This window comes from Entelurus aequoreus, linkage group LG05 (genome assembly GCF_033978785.1).
Source record: "Entelurus aequoreus isolate RoL-2023_Sb linkage group LG05, RoL_Eaeq_v1.1, whole genome shotgun sequence".
Classification (NCBI taxonomy): Eukaryota; Metazoa; Chordata; class Actinopteri; order Syngnathiformes; family Syngnathidae; genus Entelurus; species Entelurus aequoreus.
In genome coordinates, this window is record NC_084735.1 from 16380632 (window position 1) to 16401978 (window position 21347).

Genomic DNA, 21347 nt, shown 5'->3' on the forward strand with positions numbered 1-21347 from the left:
TTACCACCACAATATCACTCGCATATTTGCTTAATTTTCAGGTCACGACATGTAAATGGAATATTATTGGCAGTTTCTGGATGTTTTTAGAGAGTATAATGAAAACAACAGAGGACCCTCGATCTGCTGAATCAATTGTTGGCTATTTATTTATGATTTCGAATACATAATAAAAGTCAAGCATATGTGTTATTGACTTACATAAGGATTGCTAATGATAAACAGCACATCTCTTTCCAATTTTTGCATATTTCCAGTATGACTTATCTGATAACCAGTGTTGGGAGTAACGCGTTACTGGAACGCCGTTAGTTTCGGCTGTAACTAGTACTTTAACGAGGGACGGCGTAGCGAAGTTGGTAGAGTGGCTGTGCCAGCAATCGGAGTCTTGCTGGTTACTGGGGTTCAATTCCCACCTTCTACCTTCCTAGTCACGTCCGTTGTGTCCTTGGGCAAGACACTTCACCCTTTGCCTCTGATGGCTGCTGGTTAGCGCCTTGCATGGCAGCTCCCGCCATCAGTGTGTGAATGTGTGTGTGAATGGGTAAATGTGGAAATACTGTCAAAGCGCTTTGAGTACCTTGAAGGTAGAAAAGCGCTATACAAGTATAACCCATTTATCATTTATTTATCATTTAACGCGTTATTTTTTATATTCAGTAACTCATTTACCGTTACTACATGATGCATTACTGCGTTATTTTACGTTATTTTTTATGTAGTAGCGGTTAAAAACTGAAGATCTGAGTTTGTTTTATTGGAGAGTTGCAGTGTCGTCCTTCTGATTCTTCCTGTGCCACAACGGGGATAAGAGAAGAGGCGCTGTGTGTGTGTGTCTGGGTGTGGGTGTGGGGAGGGGAGGGGTGGGGGCGTGTCTGTGTTTACTAACAAGACATGGTGCAGCTGAAGCCGAGTTTCTTAACATGGAGATATTCTAGACCAGGGGTCACCAACGCGGTGCCCGCGGGCACCAGGTAGCCCGTAAGGACCAGATGAGTAGCCCGCTGGCCTGCTCTAAAAATAGCTCAAATAGCAGCACTTACCAGTGAACTGCCTCTATTTTTTTAATTTTATTTATTTACTAGCAAGCTGGTCTCGCTTTGCTCGACATTTTTAATTCTAAGAGAGACAAAACTCAAATAGAATTTGGAAGTCCAAGAAAATATTTTAAAGACTTGGTCTTCACTAACTGACAAAGAAACAGATAACAGATTTGGTGTCCAGTTCAAAGTGTGACATGATTTATTTAAAAATTTTAGTGTTGATTTTTGTATTTTACATGAGTTATTATTTGTACAAACATGGTGCAAAGTAATTCATGATTTGTTAAAAAAATGTTAGTGGCTTGCTAGTTAAAATGGGGTATTGTAAATTGACAAGACTGTCTTAGAAGTCATCATTTGAAAATGTTCAATTTGAAAAATGTGCACTTAGAGAAAATAAAAAAATAAAGTGTTGCATGTTGATATTTATCTGTTTCTATATATATTTATTGTGAGAAATCATTAAGATGATCAGTGTTTCCACAAAGATAAATATCATTAATTATTAATAATAACATAAAGTTAAAGGTAAATTGAGCAAATTGGCTATTTCTGGCAATTTATTTAAGTGTGTATCAAACTGGTAGCCCTTCACATTAATCAGTACCCAAGAAGTAGCTCTTGGTTTCAAAAAGGTTGGTGACCACTGTTCTAGACTGACCATGCGTCCTCTTTTCCCCGGACATGTCTTCTTTTACGGGCTGTCCGGGCGGAGTTTCTTAAATGCCTTGAGTTAGGGTTGCGAGTATTTTCAATGTACGTTCAGGGTAAAGAAGGGGTTAAAAACAAAACAAATAGTGCGCATGCAGCAGCATTTGTGAGGGAGGGGCAGAGACAGAAAGGGCCGGGGCGGCTTGGGTAATGGTATTTTTTTTTGTCATAAAGAAATACAATCATGTGTGCTTACGGACTGTATCCCTGCAGACTGAATTGATCTATATTGATATATAATGTAGGAACCATAAATATTAATAACAGAAAGAAACAACCCTTTTGTGCGAATGAGTGTGAATGATTGTAAAAGGAGGAGGGAGATTTTTTGGGTTGGTGCAATAATTGTAAGTGTATCTTGTGTTTTTTATGTTGATTTAATAAAAAAAAAAATTTTTTTAATTTCTTGTGCGGCCCGGTACCAATCGATCACACTTTTTCTGCAGGCGAGCTACTTTTCAATTGATCAAGTTGTGGGGATCTACCTCATTAATATATATAATTTATATTTACTTATTTATGAAATATATGTTTTGTTAACAAGTTAAAGGTGTTTAATGATAATGCAAGCATGTTTAACACATATAGTTAATATTGTTAATAAATTAAAGGTGTTTAATGATAATACACGAATGTTTAATACATATTAAGTTAAAGTTAAAGTTAAAGTACCAATGATTGTCACACACACACTAGGTGTGGTGAAATTTGTCCTCTGCATTTGACCCATCCCCTTAGGGAGCAGTGGGCAGCAGCGGCGCCGCGCCTGGGAATCATTTTGGTGATTTAACCCCCAATTCCAGCCCTTGATGCTCAGTGCCAAGCAGGGAGGTAATGGGTCCCATTTTTATAGTCTTTGGTATGACTCGGTAGTTAATATTGTTAACATGTTAAAGGTGTTTAAAGATAATGCAAGCATGTTTAACACATATACTTAATATTGTTAACAAGTTAAAGGTGTTTAATGACAATACAAGCATGTATGTTTAACACATATAGATAATATTGTTAACAAGTTAAAGGTGTTTAAAGATAATGCAAGCATGTTTAACACATATAGTTAATATTATTAAAAAGTTAAGGGTGTTTAATGATAATACATGCATGTTTAAAGGCCTACTGAAATGATTTTTTTTAATTTAAACGGGAATAGCAGATCCATTCTATGTGTCATACTTGATCATTTCGCGATATTGCCATATTTTTGCTGAAAGGATTTAGTAGAGAAAATCGACGATAAAGTTCGCAACTTTTGCTCGCTGATAAAAAAAAGCCTTGCCTGTACCGGAAGTAGCGTGACGTCACAGGAGCTAGTATTCCTCACAATTCCCCATTGTTTACAATGGAGCGAGAGAGATTCGGACCGAGAAAGTGACGATTACCCCATTAATTTGAGCGAGGATGAAAGATTCGTAGATGAGGAACGTTACAGTGAAGGACTTGAGAGGCAGTGATGGACATATCTTTTTTCGCTCTGACCGTAACTTAGGTACAAGCTGGCTCATTGGATTCCACACTCTCCTTTTTCTATTGTGGATCACGGATTTGTATTTTAACCACCTCGGATACTATATCCTCTTGAAAATGAGAGTCGAGCACGCGAAATGGACATTTAAAGTGACTTTTATCTCCAAGACAATACATCGGTGACACACTTAGCTACAGAGCTAACGTGCTAGCATCGTTCTCAAATGAAGATAGAAACAAAATAAATAAACCCCTGACTGGAAGGATAGACAGAAGACCAACAATAATATTAAACCATGTACATGTAACTACACGGTTAAAAATTCTCAGCCTGGTAAGGCTTAACTATGCTGTTGCTAACGACGCTAAGGCTAATTTAGCAACTTAGCAACCGGACCTCACAGAACTATGTACTCTCTCCTTTTTCTATTGTGGATCACGGATTTGTATTTTAAACCACCTCGGATACTATATCCTCTTGAAAATGAGAGTCGAGCACGCGAAATGGACATTTAAAGTGACTTTTATCTCCAAGACAATACATCGGTGACACACTTAGCTACTGAGCTAACGTGCTAGCGTCGTTCTCAAATGAAGATAGAAACAAAATAAATAAACCCCTGACTGGAAGGATAGACAGAAGACCAACAATAATATTAAACCATGTACATGTAACTACACGGTTAAAAATTCTCAGCTTGGTAAGGCTTAACTATGTTGTTGCTAACGACGCTAAGGCTAATTTAGCAACTTAGCAACCGGACCTCACAGAACTATGATCAAACATTAGCGCTCCACCTACGCCAGCCCTCATCTGCTCATCAACAGCCGTGCTCACCTGCATTCCAGCGATCAACGGCGCGACGAAGGACTTCATCCGTGGGTTTGGCGGCAAGCATCGGCTAGGCGTCAGGGTAAGTAGTCCTTGTTGTGTTGCTGTAAGTATTGTAATGCCCCGCAGTGGAGAAGGAGTCACACAGACGAGGATGCGCTGCTCAATCGCTTTATTAACAAGCGGTAACTGGTTGTAGTTCAAAAAGTAACGCACACACATACACGAGCTGCTGTTAGCCAAAACTCACGCTCACACACACTCAAGTTCTCCGCCAACTCACTCGCGCATGCGCGTTCCCCAAACCCTTAAAGACACAGTACACTAATGCAAATATCACAGATATTACAGTATTGTACTTAGCCGCTAAGACACCGATCGATCCCACCTACAACGTTCTTCTTTGCAGTCTCCATTGTTCATTAAACAAATTGCAAAAGATTCACCAACACAGATGTCCAGAATACTGTGGAATTTTGTCGAAGAAAACAAGAGGCTTTTCTATCGGGTCCAATGGGGTCCAACCACTTCCGTTGCTTTTGTGACGTCACGCGCATAAATCATATCCAAAGGAGTTTTTCAACCGGAAGTGTGGCGGGAATTTTAAAATTGCACTTTATAAGTTAACCCGGCCGTAATGGCATGTGTTGCAATGTTAAGATTTCATCATTGATATATAAACTATCAGACTGCGTGGTTGGTAGTAGTGGGTTTCAGTAGGCCTTTAATAGTATTGTTGATCTTCTGTCTATCCTTCCAGTCAGGGATTTATTTATTTTGTTTCTATCTGCATTTGAGCCCGATGCTATCACGTTAGCTCAGTAGCTAAAGAGCTTCGCCGATGTACTGTCGTGGAGATAAAAGTCACTGTGAATGTCCATTTCGCGTTCTCGACTCTCATTTTCAAGAGGATATAGTATCCGAGGTGGTTTAAAATACAAATCCGTGATCCACAATAGAAAAAGGAGAAAGTGTGGAATCCAATGAACCCTTGTACCTAAGTTACGGTCAGAGCGAAAAAAGATACGTCCTGCACTGCACTGTAGTCCTTCACTCTCACTTTCCTCATCCACAAATCTTTCATCTTCGCTCAAATTAATGGGGTAATCATCACTTTCTCGGTCCGAATCTCTCTCGCTGCATTGTAAACAATGGGAAAATGTGAGGAGTCCTTCCTCCGGTGACGTCACGCTACTTCCGGTATAGGCAAAGCTTTTTTTTATCAGCGACCAAAAGTTGCGACCTTTATCGTTGTTCTCTACTAAATCCTTTCAGCAAAAATATGGCACAATCGCGAAATTATCAAGTATGACACATAGAATGGATCTGCTATCCCCGTTTAACCCTTGTGTGGTGTTCGGGTCTGTGGGACCCGTTTTCGATTTTTATTTTAAAAAAATGATACAATTAATGAATTTTTCAAACTGAGACTCACTGGCTTTGGCTCATTTTCTGTGAAGAACATATATCAGAATACATTTTTAATGAACACACACCATACACCCCCCCTACACATTTCTATTACATATAAGATGTCCGGGGTCCACTGGGCCCGGGGCTAATAGAAGTGTGGAAATTTATGTTCTGTGTACCACACACACACACACACACACACACACACACACACACACACACACACACACACACACACACACACACACACACACACACACACACACACACACACACACACACACACACACACACACACACACACACACACACACAGCAGGCCTAGACAGGGAGGACAGAGTGTAGGTACACAGAACATCAGAGGGTCAAATGTGCGACAAAATGAGCGCAGACAGTGTTGACAAACAATGTTGCAACCTTGTGTGGGAACCGCAGGTGCAGAAACACAAAAGAAGAATCCATGTGGGATGCAGAAACTGGCAGAGAAATTTCCATGCAACGTTCATATTGTTGTTACTCAGCCAGTGTTTGTGGGTCTTAGACTTAGACTTAGACTTACTTTTCATTGTCGTTCAAATTTGAACTTTACAGTACAGATAAGAACGACATTTTGTTGCATTAGCTGGTTGGCAGTGCAGGATAAAAAAAGCAATAAGGTGCAGATATAAATAAATAGATCACTGTACAGATAAATATATTGTACTTTTGCATATGCATCCACGTTTATGGATGTATGTTATATTGTCTTTATATTCCAGCGAGTTCATCCATTTTGGGGGGGAATTGAGGGGATTATTATGATGCGTTCAAGAGTCTTACGCCCTGAGGGAAGAAGCTGTTACAGAACCTGGAGGTTCTGCTACAGAGGCTGTTGACCTCTTTCTAGAGTCCAGCAGTGAAAACAGTCCTTGGTGGGGTTGGGAGGAGTCTCTGCAGATTTTCTGAGCCCTGGTCAAGCAGCGGCTTTTTGCGATCTCCTGGATAGAAGGAAGAGGAGTCCTGATGATCTTTTCCGCTGTCCTGCAGAGACTTCCAGTCTGAGGCACTGCAGGCTCCAGTCCAGACAGAGATGCAATTGGTCAGTAGGCTCTCTATAGTGCCTCTGTAGAATGTGGTGAGAATGGGGGGAGGGAGCTGTGCTCTTTTCATCCGACGCAAAAAGTGCATGCGCTGCTGAGCTCTTTTTACAAGAGCTCCGGTGTGTAGGGACCAGGTTATATTGTCAGTTATCTGCACCCCCAGGAACTTGGTGCTGCTTACTATCTCGACCGCTGCGCCGTTGATGAAGAGTGGAGCGTGGCTGGACTGGTGCTTCCTGAAGTCGACGATGATCTCCTTGGTCTTGTCGACGTTCAGGACCAGGTTGTTGGTTCTGCACCAGTCAACCAGATGTTTCACCTCCTCCCTGTAGTTCATGTCGTTGTCACGGATGAGGCCCACTACTGTAGTGTCGTCCGCATACTTCACAATGTGGTTAGTAGTGGACCTGGCTCAGCAGTCATGGTCATCAAAGTGAACAGCAGCGGACTCAGGATGCAGCCCTGGGGGGCTCAGGGAGATGGCACTGGAGGTGTTGTGGCCCACTCTCACAGACAGTGGTCTGTCTGTGAGGAAGTCAAGCAGCCAGTTGCATAGGGGAGTACTGAATCCAAGGGTGACCAGTTTGCTCACCAAGTGCTGCGGGATGATGGTGTTGAATGCCGAGTTGAAGTCCAGAAAAAATATCCGCACGTGTGTGTCCTTTCCTTCCAAATGTGCTAAGCTCAGGTGGAGTGCAGAGGAGATTGGTGTAATGTGCTCACATTTTTTGGTCTTTGTTAGAACTCTAGCAGCAGCGTTTTGAACAAGCTGTAGCTGCCTGACAGTTTTTTTGGGAAGACCTGCAAGGAGACCATTACAATAGTCTAGCCTACTGGTAATAAAGGCATGTACAAGTTTTTCAAAGTCTTGAGCTGACATGAGCCCTCTAAGTCTTTTTACATTTTTGAGGTGATAGTAGGCCAATTTTGTTACTGATTTGATGTGACTGTCGAAATGTAAATCAGAATCTAAAATAACCCCAAGATTTCTGGCTTTATTTGAGGTTTTCAGGGACAGTGATTGAATGTGTTGGACAACTTTAAACCTTTCTTTTTTAGCACCAAAAACAATTATCTCAGTTTTATCTTCATTTAGTTGTAGGAAATTTTGGCACATCCAGTGTTTGACTTGCTCAATGCACTGGCACAGAAGATCTATGGGGCGATAGTCATTTGGTGATAGCGCTACATAGATTTGGGTGTCATCGGCATAGCAATGATGGTCAATGTTATTATTTTGCATGATTTGTCCTAGTGGGAGCATATAGATGTTAAATAGAGTCGGCCCCAAGATTGAACCTTGGGGGACTCCACACGTTACGTTGGTTGGTTCTGACATAAAAGTGTTTGATTGTGAGGCATTAAAAGCCACAAAATGCAACGGGTCCATCAGACCCACAAACACTGGCTGAGTAACAACAATATGAACACCACACAAGGGTTAAATAAAAAAAAAAAAATTCAGTAGGCCTTTAAGACCAAATCGAACGATCAATTACGTGTATGCATTAACCGCTTCCAATGTTTTGTCGCAGAACTGCTACCTATTTGTGACGTTGATGGTTGATGATATCACGTTTATGTTATATTAATAGAATAACAGAGCACAAAGTAAGTAAAGCACATGAAAAGCAAAAGTTTAATACAACAAATTAACTTTTTGCTGTCGCTTCTTAATATTGTTTTGCAAATGTCACAAACAATAAGTAGCCAGGGGCCTTTGAGTGCTTTTAGATGGGGGAGGCGCCCACAGAAGCACTTGCTGCCTGTTGACAAGAGCAATATGTTCATTTGTGTCTCCAAAAAGACCAGAAAAAGTTGCTAGTTTTTGAGAGGCACTGGAGGGGTGGAAATATTCACAAGATATTGTGACAAAATACACTAAGATGGCAACACTGATCCGTCTTGCTACATTTTCTTATTCTCTGGCAGACCTGGTATGTATGAGGTGTGGTTTTAAACGGAGTTACAATGCATACCGCCACCTCCTGTACAGAGCTGAAACGACAAGTCACATTCACAGACAGTTATAACCATTGTAATGTGTTTACGAGTGAGAACAGGGAAATCTATTTGTGGCCATATTTTCTAGTGTATTTTGTTGAGTTTCCTGCTCAATCAAGAATCGGTCGTGAATAAGGGATTCAATCAAATTATGTTTGCCTATAATCAATCAATCAATCAATGTTTATTTATATAGCCCTAAATCACAAGTGTCTCAAAGGGCTGTATCTAAGGTTAGTTTAACTGGTTAAAAAAAATATGTTTTTCTCTTTTTTATTTACTCCTAAAGTCATCTCGCACCTCCATAGGGAGGGATGCCTGACACTTTGGTGTAACACATTCAAAAAGGATGATAAGAACAAGTGAAACTGGATAATCCAGAGTGCAAATAAAAAATGATAACTAGACTAAATAAATAAAACATTATGGTGAGTATGGAGGTGACAGAGCAGACACGCCTCTGTAGTTATTATACAAAGTGGACGTAAATCACACCTGCTGTTGCCCAATCTGCTTGTTCAAACATGTACAGTGTGCCTATGTCACCATAGTACATCTGATGCCAACACTATAATAATATGTCAACATGGCATCCACCGCCGTAAAACACTCAGATAGAAAATGTGACTCTTTAACATAACTTGAATGTGTCGCAGATTCACATGCAAATATTCCCTCAGGAATATTGAAATAATTTCGATGCTTTCTACTGCAACACGGTTTCCATCTACACTGCATACGGAAAGTATTCACAGCACTTCACTTTTTCAACATTTTGTTACGTTACAGCCTTATTACAAAATGGAATACATACATGTTAGTCCTCGTAATTATATAGACAATACCACATAATGACAATGTGAAATGTTTTTTCTTTAAATTTAGCAAATGTATCCAAAAAAAAAATCACATGTACTAAAGTATTCACGGCAATCATGATGTGGGGATGTTTTCTGTGGCAGGAACTGAAAGACTCGTCAGAGTAGAGGTAAAGATGTATGCAGCAATGTACAGAGAAATCCTGGATGAAAACCAATGCTTGCCATCCAACCTGATGGAGCTTGAGAGGTGCTACAAAGAGGAATGAGCAAAGAGGAATGGGCAAAACTGCCCAAAGATAGGTGTGCCAAGCTTGTGGCATCTTAATCAATAATAATTGAGCCTGTAATTGCTGCTAAAGGTGCATCAACAATGTATTGAGCAAATTACGTATGTGAATACTTATGTACATGTGATTTTTTAATTTTAATAAATTTGCTCAATTTAAAATAAAAACGTTTTGACATTGTCATTATGGGGTGTTGTCTGTAGAATTGTGAGGACGAAATGAATTTATTCCGTTTTGGAATAAGGCTGTCACATCACAAAATGTGGAAAAAGTGAAGATTGTGAGGCGCTGTGACTACTTTCCGGATGCACTGTACACTTCTTAGATTTTACTTGGCATTTATGTCTTGGTGTTGTTTAAAGGTAGTTTAGAGGTTAGCTTAGCTATTAGCATGTCTGCTTCTGACTTTCTAACATGTTAACCTCGTCCTCCAGTGATAATGGCACTTAAGATACTAAGAAATGCAGTTGATTTTCCGTAATGGAGGTGTTTAATTATTAGCTCAAGGGAGCAACTCCACACTGTGTATGGAGACACATAATTAGCTGGGTGACTAAAAATAAAAACAGTGACAGCCAGAGGGGATCAGAGTTTGTGATCAGCATTAAAAGGCATTAATTGGCAATTGCAGTCACAAACTTTTTCACAAAAATCAACTGATACTGATCGATTGGCACATACCTACGTAAATAAGTGATGTCAAATGGTTTCCTGAATATTAATCTATGATTATTCTCTGTAAGGTGTGTTTTGTGTTCACATTATGGGCTGTTTGGAACAGATTCACTGTGGTTTACATGAAAATGTTGCTTCGTTTTTCGTCTGATCTTTTGGAACGGAAACAGAGGTATTATGTTGTGTCATTTGGGCCTTGTTTTTAAATATACTGAACTGTTTCGTTAAGGGGCTCTCCCTTAGAGATAGGGTGAGAAGTTCTGCCATCCGGGGGGAGCTCAAAGTAAAGCCGCTGCTCCTCCACATCGAGAGGAGCCAGATGAGGTGGTTCGGGCATCTGGTCAGGATGCCACCCGAACGCCTCCCTAGGGAGGTGTTTAGGGCACGTCCGACCGGTAGGAGGCCACGGGGAAGACCCAGGACACGTTGGGAAGACTATGTCTCCCGGCTGGCCTGGGAACGCCTCGGGATCCCCCGGGAAGAGCTGGACGAAGTGGCTGGGGAGAGGGAAGTCTGGGTTTCCCTGCTTAGGCTGCTGCCCCCGCGACTCGACCTCGGATAAGCGGAAGAAGATGGATGGATGGATGGATGGAGGTTTCGTTAAATTTCATCATGACCATATTTTCCTCCTTAGTAGCAATAGTTTTTGTAGGAGTCTCCCAATATAATGTCCGATATGATACCTGTATTGCAGCTTACAATATTGACCAATACCAATATCAATCCGATACGATATCAGCACGAATCATAGTACATACTTGTATTAATACATAGTGTGGAATGATAGAAAACTTTTAATCAAGTGGAATTCCTCAAACAGAGAAAAATGGTAGACATGAAAACACCAACCTACTTATTATTAACCATGTGGAAAATACTTATACGGTCTCTAAATTGAAGCGGAGTGGTAATTGTTACTGGCAGAATCTAGTGGTCACAATAATTCACTAAGTTAAGCACATGATGTGGACACGTTTGTTACTGGATACTGTCTAATACACTTCTGCCTTGACAACGTTATATCTGTATGTAATATGAAAATACATGTATTTGATACTTGTTTATATTGACAAATAAAATTAAGGACACTTATTACATATGTCTAGCTGGTGTGCCATTGTGTGCTCAGCTGTTGTGTAGCTGCTATCTCCTAATAGCATATAGCCTACCATGTTTAGATTTTGTAAATGTCTTCACTAAGGCTATGTCTACACTAAGCCGGATAACACCTTAAACGAATAATTATTTAACCTAAGCCCCGTATAAGCCACACTAAACCATCGTTTAAGGTTCCCCTCCTCGGACAAATTTTTACACGGGTAAGTGAGCTGTTTATTTCTTGAATCTCCAGCTCTTAGCTTTGTATGGACTCGTTTACAAACCGAGTTCAGAGAGGAAGTGACGCCAGAAAGACCGCGCCACACACAGGAAGTGACGTCAGAAAGACCGCATCCTACACCGGAAGTGACGTCAGAAAGAACGCGCCACAGCCAACTTCATAATAAAGCGGTTTTGTAACTCGGAGCTAACCACTGGAAATATGGAGGCGAGTCATCCAGACATGCTCGTGTTGCTCCTTGTGTCTGTACAGACGCTTGTGGAAATCACACATGAATACCTTAAGAGAAAGCAAATGCAGCTATTTCAGATACAACACTTCTCAGACAGCAAGAGAACTTTTGAATATCCAGGTCAGCTTTGATTCTACTTACCGAAATACTTCGTCCATTTGGCAAAGGAGAGTCAACGATAATGCAGACTACCGTGGATGTGATAAAAAAGGTAGCGTGTGCTTTGTATTACCTGGCTGTCAAGGAAAGACTACGGAAAACGGCGAATGTTTTTGGACTGGCAAAGCAGACTGTATCAGTTATTGTCCGCCATATATGTCGCGGACTCAACGTCTAGGTCCAGAGTATCTCAAGTCACCAAAAACGAATGGACAATGAAGGTGAAGGCAAAAGAGTGAGTCGTGTCCTGAGCAGATATCTAGATCCCTAGATTGATTGTTGTCAAATATTCTTTGTCACATTGTGTACTTTCGTCTCCAATGAAGATTTGATTAATTTATGATGGCTCAGGTGTGATTCACTAAAATAGGGCCCCACAGCACACTGGATTCCAGTTAATTGAAATACCACAACACTGGATATTGTTCAGATAAGTTAAATTTAAGAACTTGCACACAAAGCAACACTGGAGGTGACTATGACGTGCGCATTTTCCGCACATGCGTATTATGCTGCGTTGCGCCTGCTGATGCAGGGGGGCAGGGGGTCTTAAATGACCATTGTGTGTGTGTGTGGACAAGGATAAGGTTAGGTGGGATTTACCCTGGATAACCTTAGACGGCTTAGTGTAAATGGGGCCTAAAACACAAGAAAAGACCAAACTTGCGTGCTTATTGGAGGGCATCTAAAACTTAACAGGCTGTGCAGCTTTGCACGAGTAAACATAATGCAAGACTGCCTGTATCGGAGTATATGTCGGAGATTTTTAAAGCAGGGCGGCATGATCCGATGATATCGAACCAATATTTGATTTCAATATCTGGACACCCCTATTTTTTTCCAACACTCAAGCGAATGAGAGCATGTTTTCATTGATTTTGACAAAGTTTGATCTGGAGGGCGTGGGTTTAAATCAGGTAGAGGCCAACCACCCCTAGTTTGATCTAAAATTATTATAGTATATTACTGAAAATGTAACAACTGTCTACAAATTAAATTACACACTTTTTACACAAATAACAAGGTAGTTATTTACTAGAGACTGAAACACTAATACAGTGCGTTGAGGAACATTTGGTCATCCAAACAAAAATAAATAATCAGCGCGAGACCATGACTGATTTATATGTTTTACTTACAAAAATATATCTAAAATGGCCGTGGAACTTCTTTTAAATTGCCTTTAACGTTTAACCTGCACTCTGTTGAAAGTTGCCCAACATTTAAACCCAACAACTGATCCTTAAGTGACATCCTAGCACGATAAAAGCGGTATAGTTTGTTTTAAAAATAAATATTAGACGGAGGTTTCTCTCACCTGACAGCACAAATCCTCCCAGGAGAAGCAGAGGCCATGTCCGACACATGAGGCAGAAAAACATCGATGCTGTCTCAACTCGGACAGTCCCTTTGGGAAAGTTTACGGAGGGAAGTCATTTATTTTGTAATGTTCCCATGGGTGGTCGAGGTATAGAAAGATATATGTAAGTGAAACTTGATGGTTCCGCTCCTTTTGTGCGTCACCTCCCGATTACACCTAATGGGCGGGTTTGCCCACTTCTTGCATAACCAGTTACGCTACCTCTTTAAAATGTTTGTGTCCCAGCTGGTATATGTGACCAAAGTAAGACATAGTGTTGTTTTAGTGTGTTTTTATTCTGGGTTCGGTTTGTAAATAGGCAGGTTTTGCTGTTCTGACACAAATTAAATGTTGATCCGTTTGTGTCGCTACCTGTTGGCCAAAGTACGGTACTGCAGCGGAAGTGAGGGACTGTGTTGTGCCTGAAAACACACCCCTGCCATAGAATACACCCCCTGACGCGGGAGCGCGCTTACGTCACTCGCTTACGTCACTCGTCTCGAAAAGTATATCTAAACTCGGCTGTAATCACCGAAGTGGCTGAAATCGCCTCTTTTAAATCGCCACTTTCGGCATAAAAAAGTACATAAAGTGAAATAATCCAAGTTTTCTTTACTTTTGGATGGATTAAAATTGTGAGCCTTCAATGATTTCGCCGTCATTCAAGTGGCTGAAATCGCCTCTTTCGGCAGAAAAAAGAACATAAAGTGAAAAAATCCACGTATTCTTTACTTGTGGATGGAATAAAAATTGTGAGCCTTTAATGATTTCGCCGTCATTAGATCAGATAAGGCGAAAACAATAACCAATTAATATTGGAATATTTGCTGTCCCGAAAATGTAGTATTAATTGTCTACCTTGACAGCTTACTGTAAAGAATATATACACCAAAGTAAACCTCACTATGTACTTTTTTAGAGACATCAAGGAGAACAAATGTTTGCTGCTTCATTCGACGTGTTGTCGTGATCCAATACTCGTATTTTAAAAAATTTGACATTTTCTTTAAATTTAAGAAGCTCATGGGTGGATGGATGAATAAATAAATGAATGCATCGGATATCTACGATTGGTTTGGTTTTAAGAAGTTTCAAATTGAACATTCACAAATAACGTTAAGTACCCGAAGTACCAGAGGTGGAGTTATGATGGGGGTGCATTTTCCACAGCTGCCTGAGAATGCACCTCCTATCTATCTCTGGCTAGGAAGGTCACAGAGACTTGGCACTCACCCTGGTGACTCATCATAGCCCCCTCAGTGTACAGTGAAAACCATGTGAATATTGGACCACCAGAAGTGGAGTTAGGGTGGGGGTGCATTTTCAGGCAGGACGTTCAGGCCTGCTGCCTGAGAATGCACCCCTTATCTATCTCTGGCTAGGAAGGTCATAGAGACTTGGCACTCACCCTGGTGACTCATCATAGCCCCCTCAGTGCACAGTGAAAACCATGTGAAAATTGGACCACCAGAAGTGGAGTTAGGGTGGGGGTGCATTTTCAGGCAGGACATTCAGGCCTGCTGCCTGAGAATGCACCCCCTATCTATCTCTGGTTAGGAAGGTCATAGAGACTTGGCACTCACCCTGGTGACTCATCATAGCCCCCTCAGTGTACAGTGAAAACCATGTGATGATCGGACTACCAGAAGTGGAGTTAGGGTGGGGGTGCATTTTCCACAGCTGCCGTAAAATGCACCCCCTATCTATCTCTGGCTAGGAAGGTCATAGAGACTTGGCACTCACCCTGGTGACTCATCATAGCCCCCTCAGTGCACAGTGAAAACCATGTGAAAATTGGACCACCAGAAGTGGAGTTAGGGTGGGGGTGCATTTTCAGGCAGGACGTTCAGGCCTGCTGCCTGAGAATGCACCCCCTATCTATCTCTGGCTAGGAAGGTCACAGAGACTTGGCACTCACCCTGGTGACTCATCATAGCCCCCTCAGTGTACAGTGAAAACCATGTGATGATCGGACTACCAGAAGTGGAGTTAGGGTGGGGGTGCATTTTCCACAGCTGCCGTAAAATGCACCCCCTATCTATCTCTGGCTAGGAAGGTCATAGAGACTTGACACTCACCCTGGTGACTCATTATAGCCCCCTCAGTATACAGTGAAAACCATGTGAAAATTGGACCACCAGAAGTGGAGTTAGGGTGGGGGTGCATTTTCAGGCAGGACGTTCAGGCCTGCTGCCTGAGAATGCACCCCTTATCTATCTCTGGCTAGGAAGGTCATAGAGACTTGGCACTCACCCTGGTGACTCATCATAGCCCCCTCAGTGCACAGTGAAAACCATGTGAAAATTGGACCACCAGAAGTGGAGTTAGGGTGGGGGTGCATTTTCAGGCAGGACATTCAGGCCTGCTGCCTGAGAAAGCACCCCCTATCTATCTCTGGTTAGGAAGGTCATAGGGACTTGGCACTCACCCTGGTGACTCATCATAGCCCCCTCAGTGTACAGTGAAAACCATGTGATGATCGGACTACCAGAAGTGGAGTTAGGGTGGGGGTGCATTTTCCACAGCTGCCGTAAAATGCACCCCCTATCTATCTCTGGCTAGGAAGGTCATAGAGACTTGGCACTCACCCTGGTGACTCATCATAGCCCCCTCAGTGCACAGTGAAAACCATGTGAAAATTGGACCACCAGAAGTGGAGTTAGGGTGGGGGTGCATTTTCAGGCAGGACGTTCAGGCCTGCTGCCTGAGAATGCACCCCCTATCTATCTCTGGCTAGGAAGGTCATAGAGACTTGGCACTCAACCTGGTGACTCATCATAGCCCCCTCAGTGTACAGTGAAAACCATGTGATGATCGGACTACCAGAAGTGGAGTTAGGGTGGGGGTGCATTTTCCACAGCTGCCGTAAAATGCACCCCCTATCTATCTCTGGCTAGGAAGGTCATAGAGACTTGGCACTCACCCTGGTGACTCATCATAGCCCCCTCAGTATACAGTGAAAACCATGTGAAAATTGGACCACCAGAAGTGGAGTTAGGGTGGGGGTGCATTTTCAGGCAGGACGTTCAGGCCTGCTGCCTGAGAATGCACCTCCTATCTATCTCTGGCTAGGAAGGTCATAGAGACTTGGCACTCACCCTGGTGACTCATCATAGCCCCCTCAGTGCACAGTGAAAACCATGTGAAAATTGGACTACCAGAAGTGGAGTTAGGGTGGGTGTGCATTTTCAGGCAGGACGTTCAGGCCTGCTGCCTGAGAATGCACCCCCTATCTATCTCTGGCTAGGACGGTCATAGAGACTTGGCACTCACCCCGGTGACTCATCATAGCCCCCTCAGTGCACAGTGAAAACCATGTGAATATTGGACTACCAGAAGTGGAGTTAGGGTGGGGGTGCATTTTCAGGCAGGACGTTCAGGCCTGCTGCCTGAGAATGCACCCCCTATCTATCTCTGGCTAGGAAGGTCATAGAGACTTGGCACTCACCCTGGTGACTCATCATAGCCCCCTCAGTGCACAGTGAAAACCATGTGAAAATTGGACCACCAGAAGTGGAGTTAGGGTGGGGGTGCATTTTCAGGCAGGGCGTTCAGGCCTGCTGCCTGAGAATGCACCCCCTATCTATCTCTGGCTAGGAAGGTCATAGAGACATGACACTCACCCTGGTGACTCATCATAGCCCTTTCCTTGCAGTGGGGGGTGCATTATATATATTTATATATATATTTATATATATTACACACACGCGCACACACACACACACACACTCACACACTCACACACACTGCTGTGTCAATCCAAAACACACAACTTATTGGTCTCTTAACATGTTTCCAGAAGAAAAGAAAATGATGGTTTCAAAGTTGTTTCCTTTTGGATGTTCCAATTCAGAAGAAGTGCAGTGTTATTTCTATGTAACACAAAATAAATAAAAATCTATACCAATATTACTGCGTTTGTTTTTATTTGCCAGTGATTTTGATAGGAAGCCATATTCCCTTCTCACAATTTACGTTTTCTTTTCTCGATTAAACTCTAGAGTAAATTTGAATAAACTAATCATAGTTGATTTTACCTTATTGCAGAGGTGGGACCAAGTCATTGCTTTGCAAGTCACAAGTAAGTCTCAAGTCTTTGCCCTCAAGTCTCGAGTCAAGTCCCGAGTCAAGACAGGCAAGTCCCGAGTCAAGTCCAAAGTCAAGACTGGAAAGTCTTAAGTCGAGTCCCAAGTTCTGCATTTTGAGTTTCGAGTCCTTTCAAGTCCTTTTAACCACAGACTAATATTTTTACACAGATTGTGTATGCTTTTAAAACGCTGTATTTATTTATTAAAACAAGTGCATTTGAAATTGCAAGAAAAAAAATAGTGCTGACATTGCAATTCATAATAGCACTATTAACAGTAATTTTAATAGTTTAAACAATTTTAAACATTTAACTCATTCCTTTACAGAATAAACACATTTGCAAAAACAAACATTAACATACTATTGGTTGTATTTTATGAAAATAATATTACCACAGAGTTGCGAAGGAGCAAAGATCTTCAATATTTGTATGTGAAAATCACAAATAAATCTTCTGGGGGAGGATGATGCCCCTACAGGGGTTTGGTTTACAAACTTTCAGGCCCACCTAAAACAAAATTCACCAGCCGCCACTGATTATGATGCATTCTCATTTCAGGCAAAATATAAGACAATACTTTCTTAACAGTATAATTGTAACCAGGAATAAGTCTTCAAGTAACAATATTCAAATACTAACATTGTTGGGTAAAACACTGTGCTGCGTGTCAGCTGGTGTGCTGTCAGTACAACAGCCAATCAAATTAGTTATACGTTATTTTCATCACACAGCATTCATCCAATCAAATTGCAGGACAACCACCGAACAAGAGTTGTCAAACAATGCAGCAGAGAGAAACAATTATGCCAAAGTTGGTTTCGTTCGGGTATAAAAACTACGACTTGGTCAACAAAAAACGAATTGCGTATGCAAATCAAGCAGTTCGAATATTACAGACGGAGACGCAACAACTTCCAACTTCGTTTCGACATTTGAAGTTGCCCAAAGAAGGGTAATTTTTGAATGTAAGATAACGTTTATTGGCTAAGTAACATGAATTTTATTTGCTGTGTAGTTAAATCAGTGAGGCTGTAAACTCACTGCTAACGTTATAACCATAGACATGTTTTAAGGGTACGCAGCATCGAGCGCTACTGCCTACTGGCGCAGACGAGACGCGGGGCCGCCATCTTGGAGTGGTGATCCGCTCCACTCAGTGCAATTCATTTGTCAGGAGCAATGAACTGTCAGCGCATTTAATTCATTTTACCTCACTGAATACCACTGATTTTTACGCGGTTTTTTGTCATACGTGTAGCTATGATAACGGACACATGTTTTGGCAAGTTTTATTATTCATAGTTTGCTTAACAGTAATATAATATTCTTATACGCTATAAGTGACCAGACGTCCGAGATCAAAACTGGGAATATAATCCCAGAGAAGGGGGAAAAAACGGTAAACTATTTTTAAATTGAAGAAACAATATGATTAGGTTATATATACATGCGTATATCCTACATAAACAATGTATGAATACATTAGATATCTATATATCCTAGGGACCTATAGACTGTATCTCTGTTGCTGCAGCAGCAGAGAGTTTATTCTGTCTTGACACTTTGTATTGATATTTTGTATTACATTCTTCCCTTAAATGATCATGTTTACAGTGATTGTTATGTATGTATTTTTTATGTATGTCGCTTTGGATAAAAGCGCCTGCCAAATACTTAAACATATATAAACACCTGAAAGTCTTTATATCAGCTAAAACCACCAATCTGTTTCACTGGATTCAGAATAAAACCAAATTATGTCTTACCCAACAATGTTAGTATTTGAATATTGTTACTTGAAGACTTATTCCTGGTTACAATTATACTGTTAAGAAAGTATTGTCTTATATTTTGCCTAAAATGAGAATGCATCATAATCAGTGGCGGCTGGTGAATTTTGTTTTAGGTGGGGCTGAAAGTTTGTAAACCAAACCCCTGTAGGGGCGTCATCCTCCCCCAGAAGATTTATTTGTGATTTTCACATACAAATATTGAAGATCTTTGCTCCTTCTCAACTCTGTGGTAATATTATTTTCATAAAATACAACCAATAGTATGTTAATGTTTGTTTTTGCAAATGTGTTTATTCTGTAAAGGAATGAGTTAAATGTTTAAAATTGTTTAAACTATTAAAATTACTGTTAATAGTGCTGTTATGAATTGCAATGTCAGCACTATTTTTTTTCTTGCAATTTCAAATGCACTTGTTTTAATAAATAAATACAGCGTTTTAAAAGCATACACAATCTGTGTAAAAATATTAGTCTGTGGTTAAAAGGACTTGAAAGGACTCGAAACTCAAAATGCAGGACTTGTGACTTGACTTGAGACTTTCCAGTCTTGACTTTGGACTTGACTCGGGACTTGCCTGTCTTGACTCGGGACTTGACTCGAGACTTGAGGGCAAAGACTTGAGACTTACTTGTGACTTGCAAAGCAATGACTTGGTCCCACCTCTGGTACATTCTATGGCAGGGGTGCGTTTTCAGGCACAACAACGGTATTTGTTCACTTTAAAAAAGTATTTAAAAGACAGATTATTTTTATTTTTATGTGTAAAAAATGTGCCACACTTCATTTAAAAGTAAATATTATAATATTTCTTGAAAACCTATGGAAGTAGAATTGTCTCACATTAACTTATATATATCGATATGATATTAATACATAAATATACAAATACAAATACAAATGTGATATATTTAAATGAATAAATAATTTGTATAAATAAATGCGTATTTGTTAATATATTTTTGAGATTTGAAAATATATACATATAAAATGTATAAATATAAAAATGTGACACGAATAAATCAAGAATTTGTATAAATAAACGTGTATTTGTAAATATATTTCTGAGATTTGAATATAAATATGCTTGATTGTGTATTTGTATTTGTATTTGTATTGAATTGCAATAAATGTTATTTGTTTATATTTTCAAATCTCAAAAATATATTTATAAATACGCGTTTATTACATCCATCCATTTTTTTACCGCTTGTCCCTTTCGGAGTCACGGGGGGTGCTGGAGACTATCTCAGCTGCATTCGGGTGGTAGGCGGGGTTTTTGATTGCTTGTTTGATTGATTGCAAATGTTATTAGTAGATTGAACAGTACAGTACATATTCCGTACAATTGACCACTAAATGGTAACACCCGAATAAGTTTTTCAACTTGTTTAAGTCGGGGTCCACGTTAATCAATTCATGGTACACCTTGGACATTACAAATTATTTATTTATTTGTGTAACACATTTGTATTTGTGTTTGTATATTTATTAATGTATGCATATGTATTAATATCATATATATATATATATATATATATATATATATATATATATATATATATATATATATATATATATATATATATATATATATATATATATATATATATATATATATATAAGTTGATGTCAGGCAATTCTACTTCCATAAAAACCCGGTAGAAATAGCGCAATAAAACAATAACAAACATAAATATTACAATTAGGATTCAATGTGTTGTCTTTTGCATAGAAATGTGGTTTAATGTCCAGTCTAAAAGTGAATTAATATGTATACAGTATTTATGTTTCTGTGTCCAAAATCAATAGTTTGAGTGCAGTATTCACAAATATACAAGCTATATGTAATGGATAAATCACATATGGATATACACAAGCTATGGTATGAATATGCAAACTAAATTGTAGTACATAATTCTGAATATACAAAACTAATATACAAACCCCGTTTCTATATGAGTTGGGAAATTGTGTTAGATGTAAATATAAACGGAATACAATGATTTGCAAATCATTTTCAACCCATATTCAGTTGAATATG

The 21347-nt window shown here is 40.2% G+C and overlaps 1 protein-coding gene across 1 annotated transcript in view; it reads right to left on the minus strand.

Annotated features, from left to right (window-relative positions):
• Nucleotides 1-13694, minus strand: part of LOC133650231 (myelin protein zero-like protein 2) — a 35286-nt gene extending 21592 nt beyond the window's left edge. Inside the window, exon 1 of the mRNA XM_062047235.1 lies at nucleotides 13381-13694. Coding sequence (XP_061903219.1) covers nucleotides 13381-13444 — 64 coding nt within the window. The 5' untranslated portion in view covers nucleotides 13445-13694. The remainder of the gene's footprint in view (nucleotides 1-13380) is intronic.
• Between the last annotated feature and the right edge of the window lie 7653 nt (nucleotides 13695-21347).